General features: G+C 35.3%; 1 protein-coding gene across 1 annotated transcript; it reads left to right on the top strand.

Moving 5' to 3' along the window:
• The first annotated feature begins 5180 nt into the window (after positions 1 to 5180).
• On the top strand, positions 5181 to 14571 carry LOC129266816 (uncharacterized). The gene is made up of 7 exons (XM_064103083.1): positions 5181 to 5293; positions 5880 to 5994; positions 8250 to 8439; positions 9073 to 9146; positions 12867 to 13038; positions 13490 to 13545; positions 14368 to 14571. Exons 2-7 carry the CDS (start codon positions 5992 to 5994, stop codon positions 14464 to 14466), a joined length of 594 nt encoding a protein of 197 aa, XP_063959153.1. The 5' UTR covers positions 5181 to 5293; positions 5880 to 5991; the 3' UTR covers positions 14467 to 14571.
• The last annotated feature ends 62 nt before the right edge of the window (positions 14572 to 14633 follow it).

Here is a 14633-nt window from a genome sequence, read left to right as displayed (position 1 = left end):
TTAGAGGGAATTTTCCCGGATCAACTTAAACTTGCAAAAATAATCCCCATATACAAAAGAGAAGACCCGTGCCAAATTGCAAACTACCGCCCTATTTCATTACTACCAAGCATATCCAAAATACTTGTTAAAATTGTTTATAAACGACTATATTCTTTTCTGGACACAAATCAATTATTAATTCCCAACCAATACGGCTTTAGGAAAAATCACTCAACTGACTATGCAATCTTACAATTATATGATAAAATAACAAATTCACTTTCCAAAAAAGAGCACACTGTTGGGGTTTTCATGGATCTATCGAAGGCATTCGATACCATGAATCATCATATATTGTTATGTAAATTAAAGACATATGGAATTAGAGGTATTGTACATTCTTGGTTTACAGACTACTTAATTAATAGACGTCAATTTGTTAATTTTAAATCCAAGTCATCCCATACATGTCCCGTTAAATGTGGAGTACCTCAGGCTTCAATCCTAGGTCCCTTATTATTTTTAATATATATGAATGATATTGTAAATGCATCACCTTTACTCACATATGTTTTATTCGCAGACGACACTAACATATTTTATTCACATCAGAACTTAAACATTCTAGTTGCAACTCTAAATCAAGAATTAAAAAAATTATCATTATGGTTTAAATCAAATAGACTCTCCCTTAACATAAATAAAACAAACTTCATGTACTTTAAACATATTAATTCTAAACAAGTATTTCGCGATATCATTTATATCAATGATATGCCCATTAACAAAAAACAGGAAACAAAATTTTTAGGTGTATTGATCGATTCTAACGTAACATGGAGTAGTCATATTCGTAATATTAGCATGATGATTGCAAGGGCCATAGGCATCTTGTACAAATTGAAATATTATCTATCTCAAAGATCATTACTAATGCTTTATAACTCCTTTATTTTGTCACACATTTCTTACTGTAACATAGCATGGGGAAATAGTAACAAAATAAAAATAGACTCAATATTACGCCTTCAAAAGAAAGCTCTTCGTATTTGTTATCACTCTCATTATCTCGCCCATACTGATCCATTATTTCATTATTTTAAGACATTGAAAATTTACGATATTCACACTTATCAAACTGTCATTTTCATGTATAAATTTTCCAACAACACTATTCCAGCATCCTTCCGTAATATTTTTGTTTACAACAAAGACATGCATTCATACCCTACACGACATTCATCTGACTTTCACCTAACAAATCCAAAAATAATAATTTTCACAAAACAATACGTCATCACGGTCCTGAAGTTTGGAACACTTTGCCGAATAACATCAAACAAGCTACATCTCTTTTTTCCTTTAAAGCTTTGTTAAAAAGGTTTCTTGCATCAAAGTATTTGTAAAAATCTCACCTGCACGTGCACCCACATCTGCACCACTTCACCTGACCCCTTTACCCTCTCCCCCTTTTTTCTTAACATTTCAAATAATTATGTGACATCATTATTATAGACCCGTGAATTTTTCTCTACAATGGTTTTCATGTAGCTGCCTTCCTCTGGCTGCTATTCTCTCAAGCATTTTGCTTATGATAGCTAGCCACTGCATTTTATTTTATATATTATTGCTTACATGTATATCTATGTAAATTATTCTTCTATTATGTAATCGTCGCAATTTGTAATTATTTCATTTATTTTTGTATTTCTTTATATTCATTATGATTACTGTGTTTCATATATTGAATTTTCAATAAATGCAGAAACACCTGCAAAAAAAAAAATAATAATAATTTTATCTAGGTAGCAAACCTTATTTCGATATACATAATTGTATTATTTTTGCATACTTTTTTACTCACACATGACAAAGCTAACACACAGACAAGAATCATCATTGGGTCATTGAATGTGCAAATAGGATCTCTCTTGTTATGAAAATGAAACAGGATATTGTAGTGGATGTAGCATGGAACACTAGCTCGGAAAGACACCGAACCTTGACATGCTTGAGGGAAAAGGAAAGCTGAAATTTTATTGATATTAACTAATCGCTCCCAATTAAATGACAAACCTTCTTGGGAAGTAATGGCGAGTAATGCACACGCACTTGTCAGTACAATTTTGATATCATATTGACTGACTTGAATATATGTACAGTAGACCTGAAACAGCGACAAGAATCATTTCCTGTATATGCACTGTATAGCATGTGCAGTAGACCTGAAACAGCTCAAGCATCATTGTCTGTATGTATGTTGCTCCTTTTTTATTTGAATATAATACTGGACAGTTGAGTCATTTATTTTGCAATAGTTTCAATCTAGATAATGAAGAAAAAATATTTACATAATGTACAACTGTGCAGTTTCCAGTAGTTTGGGACTTTGGGTACAATTCTAGCGAAATGAATAGAACGTATATTTTATGTGTCGCACATGCCTTCACAGACATGACAGAGTTAGGCATAATTTCTAGTCCAAAATTTATGTTAAGACTCTCTGGATTGATTATAAGTAGGGAAAAGCAAAACCCACTGTGAAGCACGCATTATGCTCGACAAAGAATATTAGAGGCAACAGGGGAATTCATTAAGAAAGTTACAGCCATCATCATCTTCGGTGTAACAATGAATTGTTCGTCAATCAGAGTGTAAGAGACATTTTTCCTCATAAGGTCATTATATCAGGTGATAGTGCAATCAGCAAATTCATTTCCATCTGAGTTTTGAGTTGGACATGCAAAGATTTATTGGAGGTATATAATTCTACCTCCATTGTCTATCAATCAGATAAATAATCATGAGGTCTATTATCATTCAATGATAAATGTTTAACTAAATCATATAGTAATAACATACATTAACAAAGTACCCTTTGCTATGAAAGACACCAAATAATTTAAATCGATGGTCGATCTCTTACATGTGTTCATGTTAATCCATGATAATTATGGTTTCCAAATAGAGAAAAATTGATGTTAAGGTGAGTTTTCTTAACATGCAGCAAGCATTACTATACTAATAATATGGAACCAATATACATCGTCTATGGAAATATGACTCATATCATGAGGTAGTTTAATTTGTGCAATATTTTACGTTTTTAAGCATCTATTGGTACCTCTATCAATAATCTTACCGTAAGACCTTTAACCATTGGTTGCTAAAGAAAACATGTTACTTACATCATCTGGGGCCTGTTGCATAAAACTTTTTACCTGAGAAAACTCTGGTAAAAACTGAAAACTAAGGTTAGTCTGAGTTTTGCCATTGACTTTAACACAGGGCAAAAATTTAGGTAAAAACAACCTGAGTTTTCTCAGGTAAAAAGTTTTATGCAACGGGCTCCTGGTATTTTTGCATGGGCGTGTATACATGGTATAAGCCTAATTGTTCCTGGGTTGTTGTGATTAATGTATTTATGCTTGAATAGAAAAGATAAGGTTCATATAAATTATGATCATAAAAAAAAACCCTATTAGAATTGGTTACTGTGGAAAAAATGTTACCTAGCAACCGTTGATATGGTGCTTATTAGGTCTACCTAAGTAAAAAATCATCACATGAGGAATCTATGGGCCAGATTTAATTTCTGAGCTATTCTGAGTAAATCATATTGATCATATTCATCTGAACAATGATAAACAATTTGTTGCTATGGAAAATGGTCCCTTAGCAGCCGTTGCTATGAATAAATGGATTAAAACTGTCGTGATACAAAGGAACATGCTTTAGGTTAAAATTCATGCAACACATCGCTCATGAAAATGTTACTTAAGCCCAATAAGGCTCAGTTACTAAGATAAATATGTTACCTAGCAACCGTTGCTATATTTGGCAAATTCACGTTGGCACTCCCTGCTAAAAGTGTTTAGAATAACTTGCTCTACCTTTGTACCAATTTTCATGCTTTTACCATTTTCTGAACATTTTTTTTCTCCAATCACCTAGACTATTATAGGCCTGGTAACTTTACTGTCAGAGCGAAGTAGAGACGACATCTGGTCCAAACACAACCTACCATAATTTTAATTAGTTTTAACAAAACATGCCTTATAATAGAAACAATGAAGTCATTTTTGGAAAGGCGGGTGAGGACTTTGTCAAGTTTTTACGCCAAACGAGGAAAATAAAGAGATCCCACCTAAAAGCTGCTCCGAGCTTACGCCAGGCACATCACTGCAACATTTACCACCTTGCTGTAAAAAGAGGGGACACAGAGAGGGCTCAACTACAACCTAAAAAAGAAACAATTTCGGACATTTTAGATGGAGAGGATGAGGAAAATACTGACGATCTACCAGTTGACGAACCACCGTCGAATAATGATAGAGGTGAGAATAAGAACATTTTCATAGACAGTTTTATGTGTAGGCTAATGTCGACTTTGGGCATGTTTGTGAAAATTGTGAACATTGAGCTAATTTATTATCATCTAGATGTTGGGACGAGGCAATGTATAAATATCTGCATGAAAATTAATTCCGCAAGCATGATATTATTAATTCACGTTTTTTTTTTTTTTTTTTTTTTTTTTTTTTTTTTTGGGGGGGGGGGGGGGGGGATAGCCATGAGGCTACTTGAGAGTAAAAATCATTTACTAACGTATCTTACTCTCAACGGAGCCAGCGATTCTGTTGCATTCATTTACACGTACCGCCAAAAAACCTGAAACTTTCGCCCCCGAGATTTCTACTTTCCTTCTAAATGATCTAGCCCTAAATCATGTAAATGGGATATAACTTCATATCCGACATTTCTACGATATCTATTTCATTTTAAACAAGAATTCATTAAAAAAATGAGAAAAGTGTTATGAAAAAAACGGGGAAAACTTGCCACCGTATTTACGTCTTTTTATAACATTTTTCTCGTTTATTTAATGAATTCTTGTTTAAAAGTAAAGTCGATAGCGTAGAAATGTCGGAAATGAAGTTAAATCCCATTTACATGATTTAGGGCTAGATCTTTTAGAAGGAGGGTAGAAATCTCGGGGGCGAAAGTTTGAGGTTTTTTGGCGGTACGTGTAGATGAATGCAATATAATCTCTGGCTCCTTGGAGATTAAGCATACGTTAGTATATGATTTTTACTCTCTAAGAGCCTCCTGGCCTATAAATTCTGCGTACTGCAGTGATACGGTTTGCAGATGAAATCATGTAAAAAATATCCAATTAATTTAAAGGTTATTTGAGGATCAACACTCGGAGTTTCAACTTATCGGCGGGTGGGAAGGCTAAAGTCGGATGGAAGAGGATAGCTAGGATTGACCTGGATCCAAAACAGTTACGAAAAATAATCAAAGGAAGGTAAGCCAAAACAGCTACGAAAATAATCACAGGAAGGTAAGAATCTGTATAACATACAATTTTGAGGAACGTGCAAAAAAAAAAGAATGCACGGTGCGGGGCCGGGGGGGGGGGGGGTTAGCCTAATGTACCGAATTTATTCAGAGAAAGCGAAGCAAAAAACAAACAAACTATTTTTTCAGTTGAGGCATTCCATCATCAAGTATGCAGGGAACTTTTTTTTCCCTAAAAATTACAACGTTGAAAATACACTTCGATGATCATAGCCAATTTTTTTATTTCATGAATATCATAAGGAACCTACGGCATACCAATAAACCCCGACAACAACAGCAGTATGACAGCAAAACCCCCCTGATTTAAATATCGAAAAAATGCTGTCAATCTGATATTATAGTTCTAATTAAATTACTAATTGCTGATTAAGAAGGCCGATGCTACGTCAACATCACTTTGATGAAATTGTTATGAATATAGGCCTATAAACATATTTAATGTCGCATCTTGTAAACCACAACAAACCTTGTTTTGTCACTTAAAGAAAGGCGTTGACTTCCATGTTTTCTTCTTATTTTTTTAACAACAGGAAAGTAATCGACAAGAGAGTATTGTCCAACAGACTGAAGAATCTTTACGTGATTGTGACGTCATTTTCAACCAAAGATGCCGTTAAATTATACTGGAAACAAAGACAAGACATGGTAATACATAAACTGCCACTTGGTCTACCCCCACTTTGTCTACTTTCCGCTTATCCTTCGTGTTCCAATCCCAGTTCGTCTACAATGTCTATACTTATAAATCCTTTTGTCGAATTTCCATTTTGCCCATTCTCCATTTTGTCTAATCTAGTTAGGTTATACCCATTTCGTCTTAAATATATTTGCACTTGGTCTAACATACCTAAGTCTAAATTTTCATTTGACAAAATGTAAAATAATAGGTAAAAGAAGTTGCAATCATACTGTTTGGCCACTATTTAGTGAAAATTGGGCTAAGTGGGCATTAGACAAAGTGTAGTGTAGACCTTACGGCAAATACCAATTTGATTGTAGGACGAAAATGTGAGTCAAAGCGCTAACAGATAAGTATTACTAACCAAGTCATCTGAATCACTCAGTTAATTCAGCACACATTCCACTCCTTGGGGAGTGAATCCAGCCAAACGCGATGTGATGCGCGCACGGTGCTGGACGGACGCGCTATACGGTGACTTTTACACCCTAATTTAGCATTTGGGTGGATCTGGAGAGCATATAGTGTGAAAGACATTGTGGATTGACACCTTGCCAAAGGACGCGAGGCCACTGCGGGATTCGAACACACAACCCTCTGATTAATATAAGGAGAGTGTATTCTTATTCCTGAGACGAAATGAAATTATAAACTGGGAATTATTATATTCAGTGAGTTCATGTTCCACGCAGTTTTGATTATCATAATTATCTATCGGTTTATAGGTGACTAGTTCGTAATGAAAGGAATGTAAGGGAAAGAAATCTTGACAAAAGAAGTATTCAAACAGAAAGCAAATAGCTTCATGGCGAATTCATTTTAACGTAGTAATTTGATTATTGGATGCAAAAGGTCAAATTAAATGGTTGATTTAACTTCAAGAATTATTGTTTTTAACCTTGACGTTCAGAAACGACGTTCCGCAACGCGAGGCCTATTTTTGGTCGCTCTATTCATATAGGCCTGTTTGGTGGAGCGTTGGAATGAAAATCGAATATGCTTTGATTAATAGAAAAGACCTCGATTGAAAATAACAATAATAATCAAAGAAACGATCCTCCTTCATAAGCAGCAAAACCCACACATACAAAAAAGGGATGTGGATCGTTAACAAATAAAGGAACTATTATACAGATGGCAAATTCCTTTTCGTCAACGTTCCAGGGAGAAAGAACACATTTTACCCCCAATTGCGTCTCTGTAGGAATATGAAATTTTCATACCCTAAAATAAGATATGCCGTAGTTTACTGCTATACGGCAGTAGTTGCTCACCCAATTTACTGTAAAAAAAGAAGAAAAAAACCTGAAGAAAAAAAATTGTCGTAAAGATTATGAATTAAGAAATGAAATGGTCTAGTACAGTATTACGTTCTTTGCGTTCCTTCTTTCTTCTTTGGTCCCCTGACTTGGTCCCAGGCCCTGCTTGGTCCTATATATTTCAATCCGCTATCTTATCCCCAGCGACCGATCATATTCATTTAATTCAATTTTATTTTATTTACATTCCTTGTAAAAAAAAATGAATAAACATACTTAAGGTATAGAAATAAAACGTTTCGACAAAATACAAAAACATATTAATGAAATGTAGGGCAAATAAAAAAGGAGGGCAAAATATTCTCATAAAAAGTTGCCGCCAGTATGTAACCATACATTACAAGTAACCCAAAGACAAATAATGTAACCCTAAACCATTTGGGTTTCACTGACATGGCACCTGATCTAACCAGCCTCATCAAATCACAAACTTGATCATGTTCTGAAGGGCAAGAAACATATCGCCTGAAGTTCATTTAATGATTAATAGAAATAAAAGATTGTGTATTCAAAACCTCGTAAGCCAGACATTATTACTAATTTAGGAATCATAACATAAAATAAACTTTCGTTTTGCACATTTAATTGAGAATTATACATGATAATTGAGCAGTATAACAGAGGGACATTTTGGGACGCGCTCGTGGCTGTAGTGGATCCAAGATTTGCAAGACGCGGGCAAATTTTCTGACACAAAATTCTGAGAAACTAAATAAAAAAGGGGAAGAGGGCATCACCACTTAGCGTATACGGGAAGCGTTTTCAAGTAAAGAATTCTTAACAAGTAAGGGAATCAAAGAAAGACAAACAAGTATAAAGTCATTTGGTTTTGGTCGGTGGGGTTCTGGATCCGCTCACGATTGAAATAACAGAAGTAACCCTCAATGATATCTTCTTTGCAGGTGGCAAATGAATCTCCAAATAGTGGAGGATTGGAAAATAACTCCATGAAAATCGCTCCTGGGACTCCCATAGCTTACATCGTTCGTGAGCTTGTTATAAACCCTGATAATAGTATCACCTTGACCGAAAGCACGGATGCTGAGGATCGGATCGTAGACCGTTCTCAGCCTGAACAAGAAAGCTCTCCAAGTAAGTATGTCAATCATGGTATACCAAATTATAATGATGGACTGACGGTGTTTATGATGACGACGAAGATATGATGATGACGATGATATGATGATGGTGATGAGGGTAATGATAGTGATGGTGATGATAATGATGGTATGGTGATGATGGTGATGATAATGATAGTGATGAGGATAATGATAGTGATGATGACAATGATGCTGATGATGATAATGATGGTGATTATGATAGTGATGGTGATGATGATAATGGTATGGTGATGATGATGATAATGATGGTATGGTGATGATGGTGATGATCATGATAGTGATGAGGATAATGATAGTGATGACAATGATGCTGATGATGATAATTATGGTGATAATGATGGTGATGATGATGTCGACAGTGATGATGATGACGATAGTGACGGTGGTAACGATGCTGATGATAATGATGAGGAGTTTCAATGGCATCTGCTTCTGAGACAATTGCTCCTCCTGAAAATTGTCATAAATTTGTTCTCGTTTTCCAAGTCAAACTCGTCCAGATCAGTATTATCTGATTTTCTGTTTATAATTTTCACACAGGATAACTTTAATCTTCCAAGGGTTTCATTCTCCTTCAAATAAATTTGTTGTTTTGCCTTTATAGGTATCACCGTAACCCCAAGAAGACCAATACATTCTACATGTTCTAAGGAAACAAGTGAGAACGAGAACCCGAAGGTAAACTGCAGATCTTTTGCCATCTAAAAATCGCTGTATTATCTAATTTAGATGAATGATGCCATGTCTAATTTATATATCAGGTTAATTCTTCTGATGTTACATAGTTTATTATGTTTATATGTGATATATGTAAAATAAAGTCAAATCAAATCAAAAAGATATTAGACACAACCCCCGGTTTAAATAGGCCGATTCCGATTGTGTACAACGCGTACGTATACTCGTTGACTGGAAGTGTTGACTTCTCACGCTGACTACTCACCTTTATCCACTTATGGAAAGCCAACTATAAACATGATAAACGCGTGTACTGTCGTCACGGTTTTGAGACGTATCAAGCAGATAATTACGCGACGAAGTTAATAGCGTCTTGATTTTGTGACGTACCAAACAAGTCATTTACGTATTTTAATGAATGACGTCATGATTTAATGATGTAACAAATTAATCAAAACGTGATTAAATAAGTGACGTGTCTAGAGTATGTGGGCCTATCAGCACGCTTGTTACATATAAAATTTTGTTCATTTTGCTCATTTTCAGAAATTACCCAAGATTATTTGCTTTTGAGTTAATGCTCATTCACAAAATTGGCGTTAATGCCCTTAAATGATATATATATATTTTTTTATAAAGATGAAAAATGCTTAATGAGTATATTTTAATACATTAACCATCCATTAATAAAATAATAGCACAGGCTGATCTTCAACTGATATTTAAAGTCCTGTAGTACAATCTATTCGGACTTATCCAAAAATTACCAACGCGTTTTCTAGGTTTTCAAGATTTGAAGGTTTCCATGGTAACATGCTACTTATTGTTCGAAGCACTCACCCGACACCATTTTACGAAACTTTCTTTATATCACTATCTACTATAGGCTGGTATTTTCCGGCTAAATTGGGGTGGCTTTCACTGAGTTCGGCCTTTTACTTTTTAGCAGTAGTTTTTTTTTCACTGACGGTATAAACCTACAATCAGAAGAAGAGGTATGCGACTTCTTAAAACGGGGACAGACTGTTTATATTTGTCATACAATCAGAATTTCATTTTATACCTCGATTTCTTTTATGTGATAATCCCTGTATCACAATGGTACTCCGATCTCATTGCCATTCTATGACAACAGATATCTTTATCTGTTTAACATGAAGGTAAAAATTATGGAGTCACAACGGAATGCAAATTAATTCACATTGCTTCGAATTTCTAAAGAAGTACAAAAGAATACACAGGTGCACAGAAAACTTTGGTGGCGACCTGTGATGACGCCAGTTTACTGGGAAAACTTATAAAAGTAATTTGTGTTGAAAATAGATAATTGGGAATATTACCAAGATCACAATATGTATAATATTGATATTGACGACAAAATATATCTCAAAGCCTTATTATGGCCTGATATGAAATGAAATATGAAATAGGTGAAATATTGTATGATAACAGTTTTAAAATGTGAAAACCCTTAGAATTTGACAATTTTTAAATCAGCGTTTTACAAATTTCCACACACTTCCACATTACAATAGAATAAGATTAGTTTGAGGAAATGTATCTATTAGTGATGTGTGTCACAGTTGCGCCCACATGTGGCCAATAGAGTTATATTTTTGTTTTCAATAGTTTTTTGATAGTTTGTTATCAATAACTTAAAAACATATGTGCTCAATAAACACTCAAATATCAGGTGGTGCTACACTCGCACACACACAATCAAAAATAGCCAAAACATTCTTCTTTCAACCAAATACCCATCAATTGCAGGATAAAATTGGTTTTGATCAAATAAAGCAAAATCGAATATTTGCAAATTTTACTCGTTTAAGGTTAAAATGAGTTTCATTTTTTTACCTAGCTTCTCCATAGAATGTTCAGGCATCATCAGATATTACACGCAGATATTGTTTGATGTGATATAGCTTACAATGCCCTCTCATGTTCATATTTTAAGTAAATGCTCATGTAACAATTTACCCGTGTTACTTAACCTGGTCTCCCCTATATTTACCAACCGAGTAACGCGAACGCGATGCGTTAGCATAACGTTTTTGATATTCTGACCTAACATTTTTTACACTTCTCGCACTTTTTGTAACCATGAACATGATAGGTGTTTTTCCCTTTTTATCTTGTTCTTTGTTCGTCTGCTGTTCTCTATTTATGTCACCTCTGTGTCCGTCTTCGTAGGCAATTCTACGTGTTTTATAGTAATAGGGGTAACATAGGAGCGCCTTGAGCACCTATATAGCAAGGTGGATACGTGTGCTTTACAAATCCTATAATATTTATTTATTATTTATTTTAGGGTCCGATTTGAGCGAGCTGTGTGGGGTGGTATAACCCATTGAAAGTACAGGTAAACATGGTAAAACCGACGTCCGTGATCACGTCCGTGACAAATAAGATATCGTTGTACTTGTTTAGGGGGTCAATTCAGGGAATACTTGTCAAGCCAAGGGTACCGTTTTGTTTCCAATACTTGTTAAAGGTCAAGTCCACCCAAGGAAAATACTGACTTGAATAAAATTAATAGAGAAAAATCAAACTAGCATAGTGCTGAAAATTTCATCAAAAATCGGATGTAAAGCAAGAAAGTTATGACATTTTAAAGTTTCGCTTATTTCTCACGAAACAGTGATATGCACAACTAGGTGAGTCTGTCGATGATGTCCATCACTCACTATTTCTTTTGTTTTTTTTATTGTTTGAATTATACAATATTTCATTTTTTTTTATAGATTTGAAAATAAGGACCAACTTGACTGAACCATATAGTATTAAACAATGCTAATTCCACATGTTCAGGGAGGAATTAATCATTGTATCACTTGACAATGAGGAGAAAATTAAAATATTTCATATTTCACATAATAAAATACAAAAGAAATAGTGCCGATGGATGATGTCATAGTCTCTCCATTTGCATATCAGCCAGGATGTGCATATAACTGTTTTGTGAAATTAAGCGAAACTTTAAAATGTCATAACTTCCTTATTTTACATCCGATTTTGATGACATTTTCAGCACTATGCTAGTTTGATTTTTCTCTATTTATTCAAGTCAGTATTTTCCTGGGGTGGACTTGACCTTTAAGGGTGGGGTTTCACACGCCAATACTGTCTGGTTACGGGGTGCATTTTCAGAAAATGGAAAATACTTGTTTAGGGTGCTTTTCGAAACCCCATGATCAAGCATGGTATCCAATGGAAGTGGCCCCCCGGGGGGGGGGGGGGGGGGCAGTCAAATATATTGCTGTACACATGCGTGACCAAAAAATGCGTTTAAAGGGGTATTTTTTCGGTTTTGGACGCGGGCCACGCGTGCACTCGTTAAGGGTATCAAAAAACACCGATTTTCAAAAAAAAAGAAAGAAAGATGGTTTTGAAAGACTGGTAAATGGTCAATCGCGGGGTCAAACGTATTTAGGGTATGTTTTTTCCAAAGCTTTTTTTTTTTGAAGACTAGCCAAACGTGTTTAGGGTATATTTTTTTCCCCGGGGTCATATTCTGGCGACAACTTGTTTAGGGGCCAAAATGTGTAAATAAAGCAGCGAAAAACTAGTTAAGGGGGTTAATTTGCACACAGAGAAAAATTCGTTTTATGGGGGTGGTTTTAAGTAATTTGGTCACGCATGTGTACAGCAATACATTTGTTGGTGTGATAGTAGCATTACATGGTATTAACCGTGAACACATTTGTACATTAACTGCAGACAGCTGAGGAATTGACGCCAACCCCGATTACAACGGAGACTTCCAGAGCTACGTACAGCGCTCGTTATCAGCTTGATGTAACCCGTGACCGAACTCCCACCTTGATAGAAAGATCCGATGACAAGAGTGAAACCGAAGATACTGATCCTCCAGAATATGTTTCCTCTCTAAGTGAGTTATCGAGAGTTTGATCTTCTCTTTTTTTATCATTAATCTTCAAGTCAAATTGTTTTCGTTCAATTATCATGATGGCGACGACCGCGCCCTTTTATATATCAGAACGTTTCATCAGCATTTGCCATAATGACAAGCTGTCAGACCTGACAACCATCCGTGATTTTGATTGGCTGAGAAGCACCGATGTCTGACTTTTACTATGGTAACTATCAATTAAAAAAGACTTTGTCGGATCAAACATCCGAAGTCGTTTATTGAAACACGTATACCCCCGTCCCCGATGACGGGGCAAGCTCCAAGAGTTTAAATTTCGCCTCTAAATCAAAGTATTATCAAAATCGTATTATTTTTTTGTTTTCATTGCATTATTTTTTATCAATATTTTAATTGTAACATTATCATCAATATTTCAATTATTTTATCAAGTTCTTATTTCCTTACACAGGTACCAAGATCAGCCCAAGGAGATCGTACCGCTCAACTAACGAGCATACTCCAGAGGTAAATACAAAATCTTTTTTGACAAGGATTATACCTTTCAATGTGTGCTGGTGGGTGTATAGGACGGTGTATGTATTTTGTGAAGGTTTAGTGTGCAGGCCTTTAGCTAATGGAAATACTTTTTGAAATAAAGCTAATTTAATATTAATATTTGTTTATATTTTATTGTAGGCCTATATACTTCATAATTGTACCTTTAGGGCCTCAAATTAAACACAGGCACAGGCTGCTTTTAAAGGGTCTTGGCTCATATATATGTATCTGTGTTTTACTTTGTAACGTCTTGATAGTGTTATTTTGCCAAATATTGGATTGACCTGAATATATACAAGAAGCTTTATCATTCCCATAGCGAACAAGGGTAAGCATATACACTCCTTCGATAATGACCCCATCTTCCTAACGCAGCATTCTTTTTATTCTCATTATTATTATAATTATCATTATTTTTGGTTGGGGTAATTAATTTTTACTGCATTGCATATGCTAAAATACTCTGTACATAGGAAACGAGATGACAAGAACGCTCCTTAAAAGTCTGGTATGTGCTTATACAAATACAAATGGGATTAACTTTTGAAAATGATGATATAATTCCATTTTATAGCACTTATATTGGGACGTCTCTCAGCGCCTTATAGATCTTTTAGCATTCCCTCGGTCATCGGTTTGCCAGCACACAACGTAGACCTATGCATTTTCACCACTCACTTGGAATCTTAAGAGTTTCCGAATTTAGTTGGTATGCAATCAAGCATAATAGTCTTCCATCCATCAAGAATATGAGTATTCCCTTAATTGCTTTTGTTGATTTGATTTCAGGAGAGGATAATGAAGGTTGCGATCCGATCATTGGAGGAGACACCCATCAGGAGACACCTATCAACAGTGATCAGGGGAATAAAGAGGAAACTCTTTTAGAGTAAGATTAGAAAGGAAAGACGATCACTTGGATCAATCTTTGACCAGAAATTTTAACTGTACACGCAGTGCCATACCATTAAGAGAGACAGAGCGAGAGAGAGAGAGAGAGAGAGAGAAGGGGGGGGGGGGGGACAGAAGGGGGGGGGGGGGAGAGGGGGGGGGGG

The sequence above is a fragment of the Lytechinus pictus genome, chromosome 8 (genome assembly GCF_037042905.1).
Source record: "Lytechinus pictus isolate F3 Inbred chromosome 8, Lp3.0, whole genome shotgun sequence".
Taxonomy (NCBI): domain Eukaryota; kingdom Metazoa; phylum Echinodermata; class Echinoidea; order Temnopleuroida; family Toxopneustidae; genus Lytechinus; species Lytechinus pictus.
The sequence above is the reverse complement of the archived record's forward strand: the minus strand, read 5'-3'. Positions and strand labels throughout refer to the sequence as shown.